Source organism: Elgaria multicarinata, chromosome 6 (genome assembly GCF_023053635.1).
Source record: "Elgaria multicarinata webbii isolate HBS135686 ecotype San Diego chromosome 6, rElgMul1.1.pri, whole genome shotgun sequence".
Classification (NCBI taxonomy): domain Eukaryota; kingdom Metazoa; phylum Chordata; class Lepidosauria; order Squamata; family Anguidae; genus Elgaria; species Elgaria multicarinata.
Window position 1 is genome coordinate 45,087,619 of NC_086176.1, and position 25,401 is coordinate 45,113,019.

The 25,401-nt window shown below is 41.3% G+C and overlaps 1 protein-coding gene across 2 annotated transcripts in view; it reads left to right on the plus strand.

Moving 5' to 3' along the window:
- The first annotated feature begins 1,838 nt into the window (after positions 1-1,838).
- The window catches only part of MAMDC2 (MAM domain containing 2), a 55,467-nt gene continuing 31,904 nt past the window's right edge, over positions 1,839-25,401 (plus strand). For both annotated transcript variants that reach the window (XM_063128561.1, XM_063128562.1), the window contains exons 1-3: positions 1,839-1,927; positions 2,244-2,357; positions 24,382-24,653. In XM_063128561.1, coding sequence (XP_062984631.1) covers positions 1,897-1,927; positions 2,244-2,357; positions 24,382-24,653 — 417 coding nt within the window. In that variant the 5' untranslated portion in view covers positions 1,839-1,896. The remainder of the gene's footprint in view (positions 1,928-2,243; positions 2,358-24,381; positions 24,654-25,401) is intronic.

Genomic DNA, 25,401 nt, shown 5'->3' on the forward strand with positions numbered 1-25,401 from the left:
GGACATATACCTTCTGCACTAGATTGCCTCCAGAGACCATGAAATACTTGTACACATGCTTTATATAACATGAGATATGTTGTAAAGCAAAGCGAGAAGTTCCTTTCAGTGCAGTGGGAGACACTGTATGGCAAACCTCTGTTGATTTGCAAAACATTTATTCTTAAAAGTCTTTTGAGATTACTTAAAATGGTTTCTTTTTAAAGTCTTATTCATGCATTAGCCTAAACCATCACCAGTCTTGTTGTGTATTATTCTCACGTAAAGGATGAGAGTAGACTTGCTGGAGGGGGAGATAGATGTTGTAGAGAGATAGCCCTACTGTTAGTTACTTTTTAAAAACAGAGCAGAGGGATGTATCCTTCAGCACTCAAGAAAAGGAAACAAAGGAAGAATGAAAATGGCAGGTTAAAATGTTAGATGAGCACAGCAGCATTGCTTTGGTCCATTGTAATCCTTTACAAGAATAAAGAACAATATAATTAAATTATAAAATAATTCACTAAAATATACGTGTGTGTGTGTGAGAGAGAGAGAGAGAGAAAGAGAGAGATTTAGGAACAAGGCAAGTAAGCCATGGTTTAGGGCCTCATTGTGAGGGGACTCTAAACATGTTGGAGATAACTAAAATGTAAGATAACGAAGATGAAATTGCTTTGGCTTAAATATGTTGGAACGTCTGACTTACAACAGAGTTGCCATATATTGAGAAAGCGTGACAACACAGCATTTAGTATTGGAGGCAATAAGCACAAAACTAGAGCCAGTTCAAATCAACTTTTCTTATTAGGGCATCACCCCCATTCAGAAGACACCTTAAACCACAGCTGTAACCACAGTGACTAAGTTAAAAAGTGTTATTCAGCATGGTTAAAGCCATGGTTTAAGGTGTCTTCTGAACATGGCCTAGCTTTCTGGCTTAACCACCATGGTTGAAACTGTGGTTTAAGGTGTCTTCTGAACCAGGCCATCTTCTGAGAAGCCTATCTAAAACACTGCTAAACTACAAGCACCCTCTAATGCTGGGCGGTACCCTTTCATTACCCTTTCTGTTATAATGCAATACACGTGTTTCTCTTTATTTTTATGTTATAGGCCTCTGAATCTTGAAATGGTTTAGGGCTTTAGAATATGTGTGTGTGAGAGAGAAAGCAAGCGAGGGAGCAATAACATAATGGACACAATTCAGTGATACTCAAAACAAATAATATTTCACACTAAAATCACAATTGACCCAAAGCTTTCGATGGAGAGGGAGAGATGCAATGTATGCATCCCGGCAACAAAACAAAGTTATCTGGAATTGACGCATGACAACAACTTGTTCCACTGGCTGGTTATCGTCTGTCTTAGCAACAACAACTTTTTGCTCTTTGAACAGTGAGAGGAATCCCGCCCCCTTTTCCTCTGTCTTCTGGCAGCAGCAACTATAGAACGGGAGATTGTATAGTTGCTGCCAGCAGCGGCTGTCTAAGAGGAGAGGAGGAGGAGGGGGACAGGGGCTACTTCTTGGAGGCTGCGGGGCTTCCCTCGCCGTCGCGGAGCGTCTGCTGCCCAGGCAAAAACGCCGAGCGGCCCCTCCCTCTTCCCACTCGAGCCTGGGACCAGCTGGCTGGCTGGCGGGCTTCCCTCAAGCCTATCCAAGCTCAACCCTGCCCCCCGCCCCCGAGTTTAACTGCTGCTCCTGCTTCCACTTCAGCGCCCTGGTGCTTCAAGTCGTTCATTGACATTGCACACGCTTTATTAGTAATTATTATTTTATTTTTGGACAAGCAGCTTCGTTCCCCCGAGGCGGCGGAGGCAGCTCTCAGGCCCCTTCGCACCCCCACCACCCCACTTGCATTACCTCAGCACCAGAGAAAGCGCCGTTTGCTTTTCCTCGCTGCAAGAGCCACAATGATCCTGCTGTATCTCCTCACCGTGCAAGGTAAAGGGAGGGAGGGATGGAGGGAGGGATGGGAAAACAGCTGGGTTCTTCCATCTGCAGATGTGGATAGCTGGGGGGGGGCTCTCCCCACCCTTGTTTTTAATGGAGGTCGTTGACAGCGTTTTCCTCCTCACAGGGAGACCGTTTTTAAAAATAGCCCAAGAAGGCAAGTGAATGCAACAGGTTCCGTGCATGTATTGCTATGCCTGCGCCTCTTGAGTTCAGCTTTCCTGAAGAGCGGATTTTTGACACAGTTCTTTTCATTCCCCGTTCACCCAGTGCTCCTTAGGAACTGAGCTGGCTTTGTCCTCTCTAGTTTTGCAGTTAGCCGAGGCTGTTGAATTCTCTGCTGGCTCTTGTGCCTTTGAAGACAGCACTTGCGGCTATGAATCAGACCTCACATCCATGCCATGGGTTTTGAACGAGGAAGGTAAGCACGATGTTTTTCATATTTAACAGGATGGCCTTTGTTGCATGGATTTAGGGTCAACGGTTGTGGCGCTTGGGTTATTCTAAAATTGTTTTCTTAAAACCGAATGTTTCCCTGGCAATTATATTTAAAAATTGTGCCATCGTTCCCTTGGTTGAGTTTACAAGTTGGAAGCTAGTTGTCAGCCAAGTTTTTAAAATACCTCAGTGGCGTTTTGCCCAATCCCATATATATTTACTTGGAATTAAATCCCACGAGGAATTCTGTGGGGTCTGTTCCCAAGTACATAAGCACATAGGGAATGCAGTGTAAATTCTTAAAAATGGCATTATGCCATTATCACAGGCTGTTATTCTGATACACACATACTGAAGGGGCTCTATGGTAGAGCAGAGCACATGCTTTGCATGTAGAAAATCCTTGGTAACTCAGTTTTAAAGGATAGCATAGCAGGTGACACAAAAGACCTCTGCTGCCTTACACCCTGAGATTTTCTGCCAGTGAAAGCAGACAGTAGTAGGTTCGGTGGACAAAATGTTTGACCTAAGGAATATATGAACAGTCTTGCTGGATCAGATAAAAAGCCTCTTTAGAGCAGAGGTAGCTGATGACTTCAATGTCAGTGGGATGGTGAATCCGCTCTGGGTTTCAATCAGAGCTCTAAAGGAGCACACCTTGGATAGCTCCTTTAGAGTTCTGACTGGTTCTAACTGAAACTCGGAGCAGATTCACAGCCCTACTGACATTGGAGCCACCAGCCTCCATTAGAGTGTCCTCTTTCCCACACTTGTCCAACCAGGTGCCTGAGAAACCCAAAAGCAGAACATGAGGGCAATAGCCCAGAATGAGGCAACTTTCTGTGTTCATATGCTTAAGACTCAGGTACCAGTATAGTATTGTCTTTATTATTTATTTTGTTTACAATATTTATATACTGCCCTTAAAAAGTTATGAAGGTATCTGGTCTGGATTCAGTGAGCTGGCCTCACACACAGAATTCACATACACTTAATATTTATGATTCTCACACAGAGTCATGCCCACTCTCTGTGTTGTTGAAAGCAATTACGCAGAAGTAAAGAAAAGAATGAGAGACTAGACCTGGAGATGAGAAACCATTAGAAAAGGTGTCATCATCCCCCTGCAGTCTGAAGTGGTACAGTCCACTCTTCCACTCAGCAGAGCTGGCCCTCCCATGAAGCAGGGTGAGGTGCTCGCATCTGATGGCAGAGTAGGAGGAGCAGCCAATTGTGCTACTCTCCCCTGCCAGGAGAGCCCACAGCTGCTGCCCCACCACTTCCAGTGGTGGTCTGGAGAGTCCCGCCAGCCACTCTCCTGCCATGGCATTTGCCACAGCGAAGGAGCAGGCCAATGGGGCTCTCTGGAGCAGCACCTGCCCTCTGTGACCCTCATCATCAACCCCTCCTACTTTTGCCATCACCGTGTCAGCTCTATGGAGAGCCATGCCATTGGAAGAAGCAGCCACAGGGCTCTTATGAGATTTGGACAAGCTCTCAGCAAGAGCCCCTCACTGCTTCTGCCAGCCATGTAACTGAAGCAGTTGCGGCAAAGGTACAAGGAAGGGGAGTGCGTGACAGGGGAAGGGGGCACAATTTGGTGGCAGTGGGAAGAGAAGCAATGTGGTAGGAATGGGGGTGATGGAGGTGGCAGGAGAGTTTGCAGCAGGGTTGCATCTCAGGATTCTAGCACCCTTGCCAATCTGGTGTGTGTGTAGACCAGGCCTCAGATTACTTTAAAAGGGGGGGGGTAGGCAAATCTATGGAGGACAGATGTATCAATGTCTGTTGGTGACCATGGCAGGTAAGAATCTTCAGGTTCTGAGACGACAAAACATAGATCTGAATACCTTTGCTGCAGGTTAGGTAATGGGGGAGAGCTTCTTGTGTTTTTTTCTGGAAGCATCTGTTTGACCTATGTTAGAAACAATATTCTGTATTTCAGAGTGCTGGGAGGAGCTGCATCTCCCAGTGCAGGCTGAGCCTCTCTCTCTGTCCTGAGAGAGGCACAGAACTGCATGCTGCTTCTCAGCATGGAGAAAATGAAAATAGATGGGCGTGGGACAATAACATTCATGGATGTGGCCATGCCTGTTGACATCATCTGGCCCATAGTGGGCATGGTGGTGGGCAATTTGGCCACCAAAGATTAGCTCTGCACTCCTGCTGTATTAGATGGAGATTTGTTTTGATCCAGCAAAGCTCTTTTTATGTTCTTAAATGAGTTGTATTTGAGGAGGAATGAAACCTTTATCGATGATGACATTTTCATACATGGAGAGTATGTACTTGAAGATGTTAATATCAATTTGTGACCCACCAAGCCAAATGAAGGCCATCAGCCATGTATTGTGACCTGCCTCCCAAATGCTTAACATCTGCAAGATTTTTCAGTCCTAAGAGGAAACAAACATAAGAGTTTTATACTGACCCTGGTGGGTGAGCTGTATTTGTCTTGGTGGGTCATACATTCTGGAGGCCTGACATATATGTGGCTACAGGCCACATATGGTAAATCCATGGTTCAAATCTTGCCATTTGCAGGGCTATGGGATCTTAAGCAATCCACTCTGCTCAGTCATCCGTCTGCTTTTGGGGGATAATAATAATACTGCCCTAACTGAAAGACAAGGGTAGGGAACTATTTTCAGCTTAAACACTGAATTCCAATCTGGAAATGGTGTCGGGGCCTGCCTTCCATCTACGAGTGGGGCTGAAGGCAAAGTAGGTGCATATCTACTCAGCTGTAAAGAGGAAGCAGTTATTCAGCAGCACTGTCCCAAATACCAAGTCTCTGCATGTCTACTCAGAAGAAAACATGAGCATCATGTCTACTCACAAGGAAGCAGGGCAAGACTCTGCACGTTTTCTTAGAAATAAGAAGGACAAATCTTTGCAGAAAATGGCACAGAAGGAAGCAGGACTAAATCACTCAGTAGCTTCTTGCTCTGACTCTGACTCCTCCTACAGGGAAAAGCTCTTAACTCTGATCAGCAGCTTCTCGGAGATGTGCTTTGCCCTGCTAAGCGCTTAGAAAAGGAGCCTTTTCCCTTGTAAAGCAGGACAAATCACTTACCTCTGATCAGCTGCTGATAGGAGACAAGAGCTTTTTCCTCCATGGAAGAGGGGGCAGGACTAGCGGAAGAAGTTGCTGGGCATGCTGGAGGAATCCCTGTGGGTCTTGGACCAGAAGTTCCCCATCTCTAGTCTAAGGCTTGCAATAGAGGCTCACAATTTCTGGACATCCTTGGTAGCCAACTCCAAGCCAAAAATCATGGTCATCTGTCCCTGCCCAACCCCTTCTTGATTTGGCCACCAGACAGCTAGGCACTTTAGCCAAACAGGGGGCAAAGTTTGCCTGTCTGGCAGCCACTCAGCCATGGCACTGCAACCAAGGCGCACACCCCTGGCAACCCTTTCCTGCTTTGGAGCAGGAAAGGGGAAGGGCAGTCTTGCTGGTTTGGCCCAGCATGACTTATGCACTACCAGTTGCCTTGGCAATATAGCCACCAAACCACTCCCAGCCTTCATCTCAGTCTTGGAGCTGAGGTGCAGACTGGGATTGTTGTGTAATTTCCAGGATGATCCAAGTACAGCTCTGTAATTCCAAGGCTGGCAAAAACACTGGGACTTTTTACAATTTCAAAACAAAGCCACTTGTGAAAGACACTGCTAATTTTGTCAATAGTTCTCCAAGATTACGTTCACCAAGATTGATCTCTTATGCATTAGCTTAGTTTTAAAACATGAGGACTGCCAGAAACTAACATAAACTTCAAAAAGTTTGTGGAGTTCCCCCAGAGCATTTCTCATCTTGTTTGCCTTTCTTTCTCCCTTCCCCTATCTAGAGCCAGAAGCCAGGCTCAGCTATGCGTTTCACACATTAATAAGTTGTAAATCCGAGATGAAAGAAGGGGAAGGCACAACTTGAGTCAAAAGTACTGTTTCTGTAATCGTCTACTCACTAGTTTAACCACATCTTGGATTGTACTAGATTTCCACACTGTGCACATCTGATGGTTTCTCTTTGTGCATTGACAAGCCACTTGCTTTGGCAGCTGGTTGATTTTAAAGAGAAGCCCTAGATCTACACAGCCTCACTTCACCTGGTGTCCTTCCTCCTGGGACCATGGGCTTTGCTGCTGCAGATGGGTTGAATAGCAGCGATGAGTGAAAGCACCACCCATCTCATGTTTCTCTGCTGGTTTTGCTTGGGAGTAGCAGCAGTAGTAGGGAAGGATGCTCCATGCCTAAACAGTAATAAATGAATAGCCAATGCAACTATTATAGTGTGTGAAAATTATACAATGTGCCTATAAATGGAATACTCTTGAAGAAAGATGGTATGCTAGCGATTTCATCTGTGGCTTTTTTCAAATCCTCAGTAAATGATGACAAACTGTCATTATTTCTTTCAGTTTTTTGGGGAGCATTATATTATACCTTTATATTATACCTGTGCCAAAGTAAAAGGGAGCTTCAGCTGTTGGGCGGTATAAAAATGCAATAAATAAAATAAAATAAAATCAATCCTAGAGTAGTTGTACAATATTAAGGGCAGATTGTTAGCAAATGCTCTGGCTAAAGCAACGTGATAAAGCATTAGATATGTTGATTTCTGCTTGCAGAAAAGAAAGTAATACTTTTCTATCCTGTTGAATACTGCTTTTATGCTGCAATATTTTTGTTTTATCCGAAAACAGGCTGCCTTCTAGACTTGATGCAGCTAAGCTTCTGTCATTACAAAATTTCTTTGGAAACTCTCAGAGCTAGCTTACTAATTAAACTTTGATAGGACAGTTGGCTTACTAATTCACTTAATAGGTAGGACCTGTCAGTATTTCCATTGTAACCACTGTTTTCCAGCAGTTTGTAAATCTGCAATAAATTGTTTCTGGCTGACATTTGGCAAAGTATCGTTGAAAAAATATTCCATTATGGGAAAATGTTGAGCCTGGTTTAGCCAGCTTTAGATTTCGAGCATGCAACATCAATTTGACAAGGATGGTGATCTGTTGTTGAGTATATAACCTAGATTTTGGGAAATTGTATCTTCTAGGTCAGTGAAGGAGTTTTGGTTCAGTTGGGACACATACTGGAATTCACTGGCACAACAGACACACTTAGAACTTGCATAAAAAGTCTGACGTTGAGAGCCAGAGCGGTGTAGCGGTTAAAGTGTTGGACTGGGATTCGTGAGTACTGGGTTCTAGTCCCCACTTAGCCATGAAGCTCACTGAGTGATTTGGGGTCAGTCATTGACTCTCAGCCTATCCTATCTCACAAGATTGTTGTGAGGATAAAGTGAAGAGAGGAAAAGGATCATGTATATTTCAAAGTTGATGTACTACACCCCACAGACTTCCAAACAAACCGAAGTTTTATTTAAACGAAGTATTTCCATTGAGCTCTCTCAAGGCAGCATCCTTTCTCTACTGAGGCCAAAAGCCATGGGTGTTGCCCACAACCACTTCCTGTTTCCTCCCACGAATCACATCCCACTCAGGCTGCATCCAGTACTTCTTTCATATTGTTATAATAAATGCCATCTTGGACTTCATGGAGGAAAGGCAGGATATAAATGTAACAAATAAATAATGAGAAGTCACTCACATAAGATTCAAAGCATTTCTAAAGGCTAATATATTAATGTAGCACTTTCATTTTCAGATATGAAATTAAACCTATTGTGGGGCACTTGTATGCTAATAAGATGTTAATAGGATGGCATCATGCCAAATTGTAGAGATTCTATGCTACCTCCCATTTATGTATAGCACCCAACCGTACAGAGTTCTATCCACTTGTGCAATGGGGAGCTGGGTCCAGTCCTAAGTCAATGACTAACAAACATATACCAGTCTTATTGGTCATATATATCATATTTATCTAAGAAACTTCCATGGGATATTGGAAGGCTTTTTTCTATTGGAAGCCGTAGAAACCAACAGTTGCTTAAAGACGTTCATATACTGAATGGATATTACAAGCTAAATCCTCCAAATCTTGCTTAAACCTGTACTTCATTAAATAGATCATAGAAAGCAATTTAGCTCAGTTTTTAAAATAAGATTGATTTTGTTCTGTTTTCTTCTTTAGTTAAGAATGTAATTTGAGAGTTGTCCATTTGATTTATTTCTGCTGGAAACAAGATAGTCTTGTTGCCCTCTAGTTGTTTTGGAATTATTATTATTATTATTATTATTATTATTATTATTATTATATTTGCATACCACTCTATATCTGAAACAGATCCCAGAGACGTAAATACAAAAAGTAAAAGATACATTTTTTAAAAAAAAAACCATTACAATTATATTTTATAAAAAACAGAACACCAATAAAATCCATGGCTGTCAGTCAAGGAATGCTTCCTGGAATAGAGCTGTTTTTAGGAGGGGCCAGAAGCAACACAGTGTTGGTGCCTGCCTGACCTCCAGGAACAGGGAGTTCCAAAGGAAGGGGGCCACTATGCTCAAGGTTCTTCTCCTGGTGGACACCAATCAGAAAAAGAATGGGAGGCAAGCTCTGATGCTGTTGAAAACAGTTATAATCTTTAATGGTTCTTTTTTGTAAAAGGTTTCTCCATAGAGAAACCATACTTGCCCATGGACAAGTTCTGTCCTATGTTTCCCTATGGGCAAGTGCTTTCCAATGGATCCCTATGGGCAAGTATGGTTTGTCTATGGACAAGTTCTGTCCTATGTTTCCCTATGGACAAGTACTGTCCTATGTTTCCCTATGAGCAAATATGGTTTTTCTATGGGCAAGTATGGTTTCCCTGTGGGCAAGTACTGTCATTTGTTTTAGTATGTCCCACTTGCATGTTGTTTACTTCCTCTTTCAAAAGGGGAAGTAATGACGGACAAATGTGTGGACAGAGAAGTGACAGTAAGGAAACACGATTTCCCCCTGTGTGATTACACTCTAAATCAGAAAGAGTAGCTCAAAATAGCAAGAGGTATTTTCCCCTTAATTTCCAATTGAGTATCGCAACATTAACTCTATCCATTTGGACTCTAGCCTAAAGAAAGAAAGAACCAACCAACCCAGCAGCCAGACTAGTAATACATGTGCTCACTGTTGTGGTGGGCTGAGGTTGCTAGTCACACATCCCCCCCCTTTGCTCCAGTGAAAGAGAGGAGGCTGGTGGGAGGGGAGTGGAAAGGTCTGAGTTACTCAGCTTTGGAGATGTATGCCAGCTCCCCTAGACAAGCTCCCTCTGCAACCTGTTGCTGCTCCTCATAAGATCTGGTGGTGGAAGCTTGTGAGACACACCCAAGACAAATCCAACCACACTGCTTCCACATCGGTGGCACCTCTTTTGGTGTCAGCATGGCTGCTGTGAGCTCACTATAAGCATTAAATGTAGAACCTCAAGGAGTATTCTCAGCTATCCTTTGCAGAAAGCCATCTTCCCTACTTGAAAAGGCAATTTCCCATACCATCTTTGAAACAGTACTTGTATTAAAATGTTGCTGCTGGAATTCCCACCATTTGCCTTCTCTTGGCCTCTTACAATATGTTCACTGTTTTAAACTTTTGTAAACTGCCCAGAGAGCTTCGGCTATGGAGCAGTATATAAATGTAATAAATAATAATAATAATTATATGCCAGCTATTTTAATGCTTGCTTTTCTTCTAGAATATGTTGCTATTTTATTACATGTTTAGTTTGGCAAATATGACCCAGGGTGGCTCTAATGGATTGCTTTTGGAGGCAAAGTAACTGCCTTCATTCACCTCACCTCAATTGTTGCCTTATATTGATAAATCTCTAGATTAAAAATGTAATCTTAATCAATAGATTCTTTGCCTCCAAAAGTCCAGTACTGAGAAACGTGCAAGTCTAAATATCAGAAAATCCATGAACCATAGTAATTGGGTTTCCATTTGCAACAGCTCAGTGAATGTCCTTAAAGGCACAAGTTCTTCAACAACGATTATAGTTACTGAAGAGTTCGAAATTTAAGGGCAACTTAGAGTTCTCTTCATAAGTTCCTTTGTGAATTTCGAACATGTGTTGTTCACTGTAACAAAAATATTCCAGAGTACTCCAAAAAACCCAACAACAACAACAACAATAATAAGTGATGGTGTCACCAAGGAATTTAATAAATGTATTATTAACATAATAAATACTGCCCTATCTGCTAAAAAGCTGTCCAGGCGGTGTACAGCAATTTATAAAAACAAGAATGTTGAAAACATTAAAAACACTAAAACATTTTTTAATTAACAAACTCATATAAGGCTAAATTGAAAAGATGCATCTCTGCACCCTTTGTAAAGATCAAGGAATTTGGGGCCTATCATAGTTCTTGAGGAAGCACATTGCATAGTTTGGGTTCCACACAGGAGAAAGCACTTTCACATGTGCCTGACAAATACACTCTGCAGGTGTTAAAAAGGCAGATGTTAATACTCAGGCAGATTCATAACAAGACAGGTGGTCCCTTATACAAATAAATAAGGATTTTAAAATGAACCATGAAGTCACTTCTTGAAACATTGGCTGTATCACTCTACATTTGTTTATGGCAGCCATTCCCAACCTGGTGCCCACCAGATGTTTTGGATGACAACTTTCAGCATTCCTGACCATGCTTGCTGGGCTGCTGGGAGTTGAAGTCCAAACAACTGTGGGGTAGCATGTTGGGGAAGGCTGGTTTATGGCTATCAGTGCTGCTTTAAATGATAATTGGAGCTGTGACATCACTCATTGGCTAAAAATACTGAAAGGTGGGAGTGAGCGTGTGTCTCAAACAAAAAAATGGGCAGATAGTGCCTGCACATTTTGCCTCATATATCTACTTCTACAAGGGCTAAACTGTATTAAAAAAAATGAAAGCTGGGAATCTGGCTCAGCTAATAGTGAAAACAGGCACAAGCTGACCTGGCTAAAATTTCAGTAAATGTCAGTCAAGTGTGAAATATGGGGACTCTAGTTATTATTCAGACCCAAATCTTATAAATACCCTCATATAAATACAATGAACATAGAAGGCTGGTGAGACTTAAGATGTATCTAAAATGAAATGATCAGAGAGCAACCCCCACCCTCTCCCCAATTTATTCTTTCTTAATGTGTCTACCTTGGGAAATTTGTCACAGGACCAGCTGAACATTCAAAATGCAACGCTATACATGCTATATGTGTGTATTCAGACATGTATAGCAGACTTATTCCTAATACATATCATTGAGAAATCCTACTGCAAAGATCAGGGCAAGGGTGGCAAGCAGAATACTTCAAAGAACGGAATGTGTCCTTTGGCCTGTGTGTGGTCATTTGAAAGGGCTAAAGAAAAAGACAAGTTCATCCTTTAAACAGGCAGTTCGGGATTTTTACAAATACAGAAACGCTATTCAGTGTGGTGTCTTGTTCATTATTCCTTTTTGGAGCTAATGCTCCGCTCCATAACAAGTGTGATTAGTTTAGACATGGAATCCACCACAGCAACTTGTATGATTTCATTGCTTCTTGAACAGAAGGCATAATTGGCTCTTGTGTTGGTTTTTCCTACTGTTGTAACTAACATTGAATTTCCTGGATAACATAAATAACTCTATGGCTTCCCCTTTGCTCTTTTTGCATTGGTTTTCACCACACACATGCAGGAGGTGGTTTTAATGGGAATTTTTAAAGGAAGGTTCTGATGCTTTCATTGTGTCTGGAGTTTATTGTCTCTTGGTTCTCTTAGAAACACATAATTAATTGTGGAGTACTATTCTTACTAATTTAAGTACTTGTATTGGCTCATTCTAGCGGAGAACCTAAATATAGACAAAGAATGACAACACAAAGGGGGATTCCACACATCGTACTGAGGGCGCTTCCATGTGCCCCCAGTGCGCACCCAAAGCGATCGTGTAGCTTGCCTGGAAGAGACGAGGAAGAGGCGTCCTTGCCGCCGCCACCCACCTACCTCCTCGCCAGCCGGGTCGGAGAGCTCAGCGGAAGGCCGAGCTCTCCGACCCGGCCGGCGAGGAGATAGGTGGGTGGCGGCGGCGGCAAGGATGCCTCTTCCTCGTCTCTTCGAACAGGCAAGCTACACGATCGCTTTGGGTGCGCACAGGGGGCGCATGGAAGCGCCCTCAGTACGACGTGTGGAATCCCCCTACATTATCTTATTTATTCTCATTTTATTCTAAGTATGTATAAACTGCACCCTATAACAAAGAGTTTGAGGGATATTTAGTTCTCTAAACTAAAACAATTAGATCTCCAGTAGCATCAAAGTCCGTTCCTGTTTGATGGCAGTATTGATTGATGGTAACCCCAAGTTGGGAGATAAGCAATGAGAGTTAGATATTGGACCCCCTATGCTAATGGAACAACAAAGAAAGAAAGGGAGAGAGAAGCATTATCTGTTTGCTCTTTGCCAGGCTTGGGAGAGCACATTGGGACTGTTCCTGCTGCCTCTTGTGAAATGTTTGGGAACAAGATAATATTTACAAATATTAAATTATGTTGAAAGATGCTTTTTCCCTTCCTCGGACTCATAGTGCTGACATCAATGACCTTTTGGAATAATGTCTTGGGGTTTAACCAGGAACAAAGCTGGTCAGGCTGATAAAATAAAATTGACTTGATTAATCACCTGGTTTTTAATGGATTAAATTGAAATATATTTGCATACCACCAGAAAGAATTCTGTAAGGGAAATTCTCTGACTTGGTTTGCACGTCACAACAATCCAAAGTATGGTTTGAGTATTGTCCTTGAAATATGGGTTGCTGTTATGTGTGAACCCTGCACTGTAGTTTAACTATTGGTTAACAATCCATAGTTAAACCATAATGCAAGGTTCACACATAGGAACAACCTACAATTCAACAACAACCCACCATTCAAAGACAGCCAGGGCTGGCCCTAGTGTAAATAATGCCCTGCGTAAGGAGTGCCTTTGGTGCCCCCTCTCCCTGTAGTCAGTTTTGCACGGCCACCCAGAGGATTTATGGGGCCTAGTGCAGGTGTGATGTCCATTGAGACCTACTTAGCTCAAACCGTGATCTCTCAACCATCGTGTTACAGTTTGCACAAGCCAAAGTTCAAAACACTGCATTCTGAGCAGTGGTAATGCATTATGCAGCACAGCAGAACTAGCATAGATTTTACTTAAAATATTTTTTATAATATTTTTTTGTTTTGTGGCAATTCCTATGTTTTTAATTTAGAATATCTGTTGCCTTAGCTTTAAAATAATAATAAAAAATAATAAAGAAGAGCTATACATAAAAAAGTATTCTGCTGACCTCTTATACCTTTTGGCTTTATTTTATTATTATTTATATAGTGCTTATAGTGTTTACAGTATTTGAAGTGCTAAGTGCTCGTAACATTGCCTCAAAGCGAAACTGTGTTCCACTGATATTTAACTAGCACAAATGACAGAGTGGAACTTGAAAAAGAAACCTACTTTAGGGCTAATTGACAGAAGATTATTTTTGTAGTTAGTACCCAAACATCTTGTAGAACGTTGAGAGAAAGTTTACAGACATTTGCTTTGTGCCACCATAGTTCAGTGCAGACAGTACATTAAAAAAACACAGCCACTGTCGCACAGTAAACGACATTGCAAGATTTGGGACAATGTCATTCTTCATGGACATCACACCTGCACCCACACCCCATAAATCCTCTGGGTGGCCCTGCAATACTGACTACTGGAGAGGATGGGCATAGCTGCTCCTTGATCAGAGTGCTATTTATCCTAGGGCCTGCCCTGTGAGTCATCCTCACCTATCTTCCTCTAACCTGTAATTCTTCCCATGGGACAGTTGATGGTAGAAGATCCTGGAGCAGGCCTATGGTCTTCTTAACCTACCAGCCTTCCATATATAAATTAGGAGGGGCGAGGAGCCAGGCAGGCATCATTGGTACCGATGGGCACTTTGCTGGGAACTCCAGCATTTTTTGAGTGTTGGTACTATTCTTTGAAGTGCCAATGTCTCTGGAGAATTCACACTTCTCTGGTCACTTAGTATTAAATCTGGTTTAGATGATCCAGCTGTAGTCCAAGTATTACAAAAGGACTAACATTCAGTGAATAGTAAAAATTATTCAGGGATTTGGAGTAACAACATGGAACTCTGGGCATGGCCTACAAGCTTATATGTTAGCCATGCAATTATCCAAGGAGCATATCTGCATGGGAATGTCCCATGTTCCTAGTTTGTTGCCTTGCCCTTTTATGGGGAAGGGCCATAGCTCATTGGTGGAGTGCATGCTTCGCTTCCTAGCATTTGCAAATACGACTGAAAAAGACGCTTGGCTGAAACCCTGAAGAATTTGTGCCTGGCAATGTAGATAATAGTGAACTAGGTTCACTTCATGTATAATTTCTGTCTGTGAAATGCATTGACCCAGTGATTGTGTATAAAATCATTAAAAAAGAGATGATAGCAAGAAAAAGAAAGTCTTGACACTGACACTTAATTTTAGGATATTTCCAGCCTTCTCTTTGTCATCATGACCATATAAGACAATTGTAGTACAAAGACCATATTAAAATAGAAGTTACTATCATAACAATCCTGGCTTAACATTTATTTTAAAATAAGCACCAAAGTAACTACATTTAGGGAACATTCTGTTACTGATTTTAAAAGACACTTTCATGTTTCCACTCAATTGTTTAGAAGAAATAGTGAACCTGCAAAATATATAGGAGGATAAATTCCAACAGTCCCATTAACATTTCTGTAACCTGGACTATTATTTGCAATCCACATACCTTTTAAATGCTCACATCAACGTTTCGCTGCAATTAAATAAATAGAACTAAGCTGGTTTACAGCAAAGTGTGCCAATTTAAGTGGAAAATTCACATGGCCATAATTTTTATATGATTACAAAGAACGTTCATACCATTTTATTATGAACAGAGCACTTTAAATATGTGAAGTGCTTAATAACCCTGATTTTATCCATCCCCACTGTAGTCCAGTGGAGTTAAAAATATTGTCCCATTCTACAGATGGTGAGAAATAATGGCAAATAATGGAGAAATAATGGCAAAGTGAGAATTGCCAGATGTACAAGCTGGGTTTAGAAAAGGCAGAGGAACTAGAGACCAAACTGCCAATATCTGCTGGATAATGGAGAAAGCCAGGGAGTTCCAGAAAAACATCTATTTCTGTTTTATTGACTATTCTAAAGTCTTTGACTGTGTGGATCATAACAAACTGTGGCAAGTTCTTGGTGGTATGGGGATACCAAGTCATCTTGTTTGCCTCCTGAGGAATCTGTATAACGAACAAGTAGCAACGGTAAGAACAGACCACGGAACAACGGACTGGTTTAAGATTGGGAAAGGAGTACGGCAGGGTTGTATACTCTCGCCTTATCTATTTAACTTGTATGCAGAACACATCATGCGATGTGCTGGGCTTGACAAATCCAAGGCTGGAGTTAAAATCGCAGGAAGAAACATTAACAATCTCAGATATGCAGATGACACCACTTTGATGGCTGAAAGCGAGGAGGAGCTGAGGAGCCTTATGACAAAGGTGAAAGAAGAAAGTGCAAAAGCTGGGTTGCAGTTAAACCTCAAAAAAACCAAGATTAGGGCAACTAGCTTGATTGATAACTGGCGAATAGAGGGAGAAAATGTGGAGGCAGTGACAGACTTTGTATTTCTGGGTGCAAAGATTACTGCAGACGCTGACTGCAGCCAGGAAATCAGAAGACGTTTACTTCTTGGGAGGAGAGCAATGACAAATCTTGATAAAATAGTTAAGAGCAGAGACACCACACTGACAACAAAGGTCCGCATAGTTAAAGCAATGGTATTCCCCATAGTAACCTATGGCTGCGAGAGCTGGACCTTAAGGAAAGCTGAGCGATGGAAGATAGATGTTTTTGAACTGTGGTGTTGGAGGAAAATTCTGAGAGTGCCTTGGACTGCAAGAAGATCAAACCAGTCCATACTCCAGGAAATAAAGCCAGCCTGCTCACTTGAGGGAATGATACTAAAGGCAAAACTGAAGTACTTTGGCCACATAATGAGAAGACAGGATACCCTGGAGAAGAGGCTGATGCTAGGGAAAGTGGAAGGCAAAAGGAAGAGGGGCCGACCAAGGGCAAGATGGATGGATGATATTCTGGAGGTGACAGACTTGACCTTGGGGGAGCTAGGGGTGGCAACGGCTGACAGAAAGCTCTGGCGTGGGCTGGTCCATGAAGTCACGAAGAGTTGGAAGCGACTGAACGAATAAACAACAACAATTCACCACCCTTAGCTCTCCTCCCTGAACCACTTGACATGACATACTGGGCAGCTGCTCTGAACTTCATTGCTTACACCTTTACTAGGACCGACTAAACTATGAGCAGGCACTTAAGTCAGGGGTGGGCAAGATCTGGCCTGTGGGCCATATGTAATCCTGCCCCTACTCCTCCCCTGTTGTGCCCCCCACTCCACCCCAAATGTACTGAATTTGGTTTAAAAAAATGGGGGCAGAGCAGAAAAGGCATCTGTAGCACCTATAGAATGTCAAAAGAGTAAAAATTGGCTTGCAAACAAGCTCATATCAACCCTTCTGGTGCTCTGTAGCTGCTATGGATGCCATTTCTCCCCAGCACCTGTAGGTGTGTGTATATGTGCAGTCCATGGAATGTGTGTGTGTGTATGTATGTATGTGTCTGGGGAGCAAAAATGCTCCCCAGAGCTCTCAAGGTTGTTTGCCTTTTTAAAATTTTTTAAAAAGGTTGTTTAAAATTTTTTTAAAAAGGTTGTTTGCCTTTTTAAAAATTTCTCCAGAACAATGGTGCATTCAGGAAAAGAGTTTGTGACAGAAATCTAGGGTCCCACTTAGTAGAATGAGCACTGAGAATGTAGAATTCTCACAGTAGAATGGGCACAGCCACCAAGTGCAACATGGCTGGAGCACCACACTTTCAAAGTAATTGAGGAAAAATACATCTCCGTCTGTCAGGATCTGTGCTAGTGCAGAGTATTCGCAGGACCCAGGTCCACTGTCAGGAGCTGTTCTGCTGTAGAGTGCTCGCTGGACTCAGGCCCTTTGCCAGCAGTACTCCATGGGGGCTGATGTGGATCAGCTGGGAGCAGCTAGGGTAAGGGCTATATAGGACCAGCCTTTCTGCTCTAGTCTTTGCCACAGCAATGTGATCTCTTGGATCTGCTGTAGCCTGTTCCTCTGGACCCTGTCTTGCTGGAACCTCTGTTTTGTTGTGACCACATCCCTTGCCTCTGGCCCTGATGGAACCCTGCTGGACTTATTATTATTTATTTATTTATATAGCACCATCAATGTACATAAGTGACCCAATGTAAGTTACAAATAGTATATGACTCTGCAAAGATTAAGTAGATATTTTAAGTTAATACTATTAGATGCTGGAAATGTATGACTCAGGATGGAGATTTTTACCATGTATGCTGAACTTCCCTAAAGTCCAGAAGTATTTGTCCAGAAGTACCCAGAATATGACTTGGGTATTTTTTCAGATGACAGGTAAGATCCTAGATATTGAATGCCTTAACAATTATCTTAAATAATTCAATAAAATATGCTAATAAGACAATAGGGATGTTAACTCCCTTGCAGAAACCACTTTTCTTGCTCGCTGCTGGAAATTATAAGTCTATGCCCACCATAAAAGAGTGACCTTTAAAGGCCCTTGAAGGTGATAAACCCATGGATTTGGTTAATTGAAGAAATGGACAATCAAGGCTATGTGGTTATTTTCAGAAATGGCAGCCTTTAATTACTATTGGGAACCAGATTTATGGTTTTGTAAGAAATTTTTCTTCTCCTTCTCCCCCTGTAAATGATGTAGAATGTGATATATATATATATATATATATATATATATATATATATATAGAATGAACCTTGTTAAAATATACTCCATTGTGAAAGTTTTTAAACACTGTCTTACTACACTGATAACACCAGCTATCACCTATTCTATTTTTCACCATTTACAAAACACTTTTTATTGATGTAGAGATGGAGCTCTCTGCTGCTGCAGCTGAAAAGTTGTTTAATTCTTTCCTTTCTCCAACAGCCAAAAAAATGTCCTCCTCCCCAAAGTAGAAGACTGAGTTTGCTTCTCACTAATGCATGGTAGGGACTTAAGTACATGGGCTTAAGTGTAACTAAGGAAAAGACAGCAGCACTTCTTGATTTAACTGAATTACTAGGGGGAAGTGTAATAGTCAAGTTCTAATATTCCTTTAAGAGGTAAATTAAGGCATTGGATGCGATGAATTTTTTTTAGGCATGCTTTAATGCCACTGAAATGAATGAATCTTAGAGTAGCTTTGGAACTGTGTTTACTACAAGCAAAAGCATTAATATAATTAATTCTTGCCCTAATGTTTCTCCACATGCATGGCTGAGGGGGGAAGTTGGTAGCTGCATGCATGTAAGGAAATCTGATTCGTGAACCAGCCGTTACTCCTGTTGATTTCAAAGCAGCTTTGAAAGTCTTCTCCCCTCCTTCTCATGATTCCTCTCTTTTTTTATTTGCTAACTGCAGTGCTTTTGGCTTAACAGAATAGCTTCCCCATTCAGAGGCCAAAAACCTGGAACATCTTGGTGGTTATAGTTCCAAATATTTACATCAGTATGAGTTTGTAGGCAATGTTAGTTTTACCAAATGTTTTGTGCTCTTTTTTGTGATAGCCAATAAAACAAATTAAAAACAGTGATATCTGGCATTTTTCTCTTCAGATTGCTGATAGATTTGTGGTTTCCTACTTACTTTGATTTTTAAAAGTTAAGAGTAGGGGTGCTTCCAGATGAGGCTTTTATTGTGCAATCATCCTGCCTGATTCATGGAATTTTACAGGGCATCCAAATGTTGTCATCTTCCATTTGTATCCTTCCTGTGTTTTCCCATCACCTCTTTCATCCTTTTTCTTACCACAGAAAATCTTTTAAGGAGAGAGAGATGGAATAGCTGCACAATGTCTTTTGACTGGCAGGGCCAGAAGCCATCTGTCTGGAAGCACCCAATGCCATAATGCTAATTAAATTTATGCTTCATGCTTGATTGAGCTTTGGATTTCAAAACACTGATGATAGTTATTTTTTAAAATAGACTGTGTTGTACAAATATAGCATTTTGTGTATGCCTTTAAAAACAACAACTATGACCTAATCATTTTAAAATATATTCTATTAAACAAACACGCTTGGAGAACTAAAATCTAACGTATGCATACCAATGGAAATTTAAATTACAAACAGGAATTAATTTTCTTAGTATTTATGTCTCAGCAATTTAAGTCAACTTTATAATTTTTTGAGATCTGATACTGTGTAAACTTTAGTTGTGTGAGAAACCCTATTGAAGTCATTTTGGTGTTCAGCATGTGGTCTTCAATGCGTAGGTCTAGGCAGTGATACTTTTGAGGTTCTCTTTCCAAATTCTTGAACTACCAATACTTTTTGGCTCTACACTACTGTTTTGGTACAACAATGTTGTCTTGATTGTTGCTTTCGTATGCATTAAATTTTGTATGCAGTATAAACCACAATCAGCTTCTTTGTAGGTTGTGACATATGACATGCAAACCTAGACCGCTCGGTTGTTTAGGGGCTAAACAACCCAAGGTAACCCATAGTTTGTTCTTGGGTTAACAGCTGTGTTGTTTAGCCTCTTAACAACCCAGTGGTCTGGGGTTGCATTTCGTGCTGAGCAACCTTCAAAGGAGCAGATTGTGGGTTATGCAGCAAAGCAAAAGCGGTCGGCATTCTGCAGGCAACACTTGTGCATGACAACTCATTGTTTTTAAACCAATGGGTTATTGTTACATGTAAACAGGGCCTATCGATTTCTGAATTGTGGGTTGTCAATATAACGAACCTGGAACTACGGGTTAACTAGGGTTGTTAACCACAAACAACCCATAAAGAGAACCCATGGTTTGTTGTTGGGTTGAGAACTTAGTTGTTTCAACCATAGGTTGAATTAATTTTGTAAACCACTCAGAGCGCTTCGGCTATTGAGTGGTATAGAAATACAATAAATAAATTAGGTTGTTATGTGCGAACCCAGAACTGTGGATTGTTTATGGGTTGTTTCACCAGGCTACAGAGGTGGCAAGCAAGAGCAGTTAAAAATCCAGGTGCTCTACATGCCAGTACTACAGAGTTGCAAAGGCATTTGGGATAGGAAAGAAAGGGCTGAAAGGGGAGGGAACCAAGGAAAAAAGGAAAGGAAACTCTCGTGCAAGCACTGAGTCATTACTGACTCTTGGAAGGACGCCAGCTTTCGCTGACATTTTCTTGGCAGGCCTTATAGCGGGGTGGTTTGCCGTTGCCTTCCCCAGCTGTGATTACCTTTCCCCCAGCTAACTGGGTACTCATTTTACTGACCTCGGGAGGATGGAAGGCTGAGTTGACCTGAGCCGGCTGCCTGAAACCAGCTTCTGCTGGGATCGAACTCAGGCCGTGGGGAGAGTTTCAGCTGCAGAAACTGCTGCTTTACCGCTCTGTGCCACACAATGTCAAACAACCGAGGAATTGACCAAATAACCAATGGTTTGCTCAGTTGTCTGGCACCCAAATTGTGGGTTAACTCTGGGTAAGGCAACAATTCATGGGGTAATCAAACCATGTTTGTTGTTATATCTGAACCAGATTAAACTCAAGTTTAGAACAAGTTCTGGGATTATAGTTTTAAATACCTAGGACTTGATGTTTAGCATGATCTGTAAGAATGCATTAATAATAATTACTAATTATGTTTGTATCCCACTCATCCAGCAAGCAGATTACAGTGGCATATATGGGGTACTTAGTTTCCATCCAGGTACTTTGAACAGGTCCAAATCTGCTTTCTTTGAAAGATGGAAGTATGCATTCAGTCCATTCCATACATGGACCTCAGCACAGGGCCAAACTTCATATGATGTTAAATGTAGGAAACAAAATGTGTTTTGTTTCCCCCACTAAGTAACAGACAGAGTGTGTGCATGATCAAGATTGGAACTATGGTATGCAGGGGAAGTATTTTTAAAAAACCTTTCCCAACCCAGCACAGCCATGCTGAAAATCGTCCCCCACCCATAGCTACTATTAACCTCCAGATGGAAGCTGTCCTTAGTGCCACATGTCTTGAAATGCATTTCTATTCCAATACTTTTAGTAAGAGATTTAATGCTTTGGCAGGTGCATCACATGCTTAGCTGATCGTTCTAATAATATCACACAGATGGTGATGTAACACAATGTATTGCAATTCTGTGAAACAATTATTGTTCTGTTAGTTTAGATACATTTAGCAAATGTACTTGATTGTATGATGCACAAAAATGATCACTCAGCCCTTGTAGATCGTGAGTGGGTTTAGACAACATGATACCCAATGGTGGTTTAAATAGTCGATGGTTGGTTATGGGTTATCATGCTGTGTGGAGGGCACTGTTGCTTATATCCTTGGCCACCGTTGATTATTTCATCAGCCACAGAATCACAAGGCAAGAGTGGTCAAAGCAGTGGGTGCCGCTCTAGTCCAGCTGGCAGGATAGATTTTCAGCAGCAATGGCTGAGAGGATACTAGTGGGAGGACTATGGGGGGAGAGAAGGCAAGGGATGAGTGAGTCAACTCAGTGTGGACTAATAGTCAACTCAATGCTGATCCTAATCAACACCATGGTTGATTATTAACATGTTGTGTGGGGAGTACCCCCTAGATAAACAACTGTTGAGTTGTATTTGCCAGTTTTCACACAATGAGTATGAAAGAGGAAAGGTACCATATGGTGTCATACTGCCAACGCAAACGATGTTTTCACTAGTGTAAGGACGTCTAGTGCAATGCCAGTTGCATTGGCTTGTGTGACAGGGTTTTTGGGGAATCCCATCATGCAAACTGACACTACTGGTGTTAAGCTAGACATCCCTTGTGCTAGTTCAACATAATTTGTGTTAGTAGTGTATGCAGCAACACTATCTCTACATGGAATAAAGTTTTTGTCCATTTAACATAACTGTAAAGCAACAAAAATCACCTGCATTTACCATAGCTAGAGAGATAAATGGTATTGCTTAATCCCAATTAAATGTGCCCTTTTATTGAGAAGTAGTGCATATTGTATTTTTGGGATGGAAAAATTTAATCAAATCAACTCTATAGTGGCTTTAATTTTTACTTAGGAGAAGACCCCAGATGACATTTTGGGGAAGAATATGGCCCTATATGGAAGGAAAGAAGAGGAGGATAGATGGGTGCTAGACTGCTTATAAATAAGCAAAACATTTAATCCTTCCACTTGCTTATTTGAGGTCTCCACTTAGATATAATCCAGCCTGTAGTGCTGCTGTAAATGTACCAAAAATGTGGAATGTCAGGGTTGGTGTCTAAGGAAGTTTTCTCATATGTCCCAAACAAAAATAGGACTAATTCTAACCTACAATTGCAGTATGCACTTTGAAGTATATGTTACTTTGATAATCATATGTTGATCTTGGGTAAAAGCAAGATTATTTTGGAAGTCTTGTTTTAAATTGAATGTTACCTGATTATGTATACTCATAAAGACATTAGCATGCGCTTTTAGAAGTCTATTTAGAAATAAAAATCTGTATTTGCCATTTATCTTTCCCATTGCCAATGTTGACGAAAGATTCAACTGACATCCCAGTTGTCTTTTGTACATGGAATTGGAGGGGGCACTATCTTGTACTTTGCCTCTGGCAGCAAAATGCATTGGGCTGATCATGCCTGTATCTGTGGGAAAGCTTTCCTTCTACCATTATTATTATTATTATTATTTATTTATATAGCACCATCAATGTACATGGTGCTGTACAGATTACACAGTAAATAGCAAGTAAATACCAGCCCAATTGTGTGGAGAGTTCCATTCTGACAAGCTGCATTCTTAAATATTTATTTTGAGAACGATCAAACTAAAAATGTTTTGTTGGTCATCTTTCAAAGTTCTGTACTGCTAATTTGATTCCTTGCTGTGCTGAGTATTCCTTGATTCTTTGCTTGATTTTGGCAATCTTCACAACAGCCTGGAGGGGAAATTCTAAAACGAACTGTGCTAGCTGGCAATTGTCCTGAAAGGGATTTCTGCCAGAAAACGATACAGCATGTTGCCCTTTGGTGTAGGATGTATGTTCTCCCCAGTGACTCATTGCCCTAATTGTATTGGAAAGAGAACACAATGAGTGAAGAAATCATTATAGATGTATAGTTTATTCATCAAACTACTGACTCCCGGCTCCCTTTTGACTTGGACCTCTTCTGATGTTACTCATGCAGTGTAATCATGAGCGTGTTTACAGAGAAGGAATCCCCAGTAAGCTCAGTGGGACTCACTGCTTATTAGAATTGGAATTATAAACATGGTAAATACTATTGTTTCTTAAGTTATATGGAAGCATCATGTATGAAGGGTACATGCCTATGTTTCCCAGTTTTGTCTCTAGAATTTCTCCAATTCTTTTTTAAAGCGGGGGTGTGGAAGGGGAATGCAGCACATAATCTAATGCAGCCATCTCCAACATGGTGCCCTTTAGATGTCTTTTCAGTTGCCCTTTCAGTTGTGCCACCCCAGTTGTGGAATGTCCTCCCCAGAGATGTTTGCCTGGCACTTACTTTTTTGGTGCCAGGTAAAGACCTTTTTATTCTCCCAGGCATTTTAAATTTTTACTTTTAAATATTTTATTGTAGTTTTAGATCTTTACACTGCTTCTGGTTTTTACGCTGGTTTTATACTGTAGTTTTAAACTTGTAAATGGATTGCTTATATGTTGCTATATTTCATGGTTTGAACTGTTGGGAACCACCCAGAGAGCATTGACTATGGGTGGTATAGAAATGAAATGAAATAAATAAATAAACAAATAAATAAATAAATGTCTTGGACTACAATTCCCATTGGCAATGCTTTCTGGGGCTGATGGGAGGTCTAATCAAAAACATCTGGAGGGTACCATGTTGGAGAAGGCTACAGTGGTAAATGTCACATTTTTTTCCAGTTAACAATCCAATTTTGTTTGCGAATTTCCAGGTCATTACATTTCTGTGGACACCTCACAGGGAACACATGGCGACACGGCTGCATTGCTTAGTCCTGAACTCTATACAGAAGAGTGGAGCTGTATTAGACTTATATATCAGATTGCAGCATCTTCAGAGTTGCCAATAGATCCTACTACCTTAAATCTGTACCTTAGGGTAGAAGGTGAAAGCTTTGATCAGTTGCTTTGGACAACAACAGAACGCTCAGAGAGCTGGCTTATAGCCAGTCTAGATATAAGAAACAGTACAAACAAATACAAGGTAAGCATAACTTTGGAACAAGTCATTGCATCTACTTCTGTAGGCTTTCAATCATGTATATCAGACTTTCCATGCTGGTGCCCTCTAGAGGCTTTGAACCACAACTTCCAGAATTCCTGGCCATTTGCCATGCTAGCTGAGGCTGATGGGAACTGAAGTTCAAAACATCTGGAGGGCACCAGACTGGGAAAGGCTATATGTAAACTATATCCAAACATGAATAAGGCTAAGATTTGATAGGGACTTCTTTGGGTTAAATTACTTTACTTATTCATACAAGAGCATGATAGTTGTTGATAAATGGATAAAGAGCTCCAGGGAAATGCATGTATACCTTGACTTCTTGGTTGTGTTTATCTCCCTTCCCATGAAGACATAGTGCCTTAAACATCTGGAACAACTGTATCCATTTTCAGGCATCCGGAGCTGCACCCTCAACATATACACATTCATTAGATCATCTGCAGGGAGCCTAGATGTACACAGTTTTATATGTGGGGAGTAGCTACAGATACTCTAATTAAGGTGTGCATATTGGTGGGGCCTGCCACCCCTCCCTTGCATTCATTGTGTCACAGTGAAAAGAGCTACAGCCAATTGTTGGATTGCATCTCATGTTTTTCTTAGCAAAACTGATCAGGAAGTTGCAGTAACCATCAAAGAAAATCTAGTGGAAATTTATAGCTTATTCACTGGAATACAGACAGGGTTCTTTCCCATGTTGACCTTGTTTACAGAGCTGTATAAA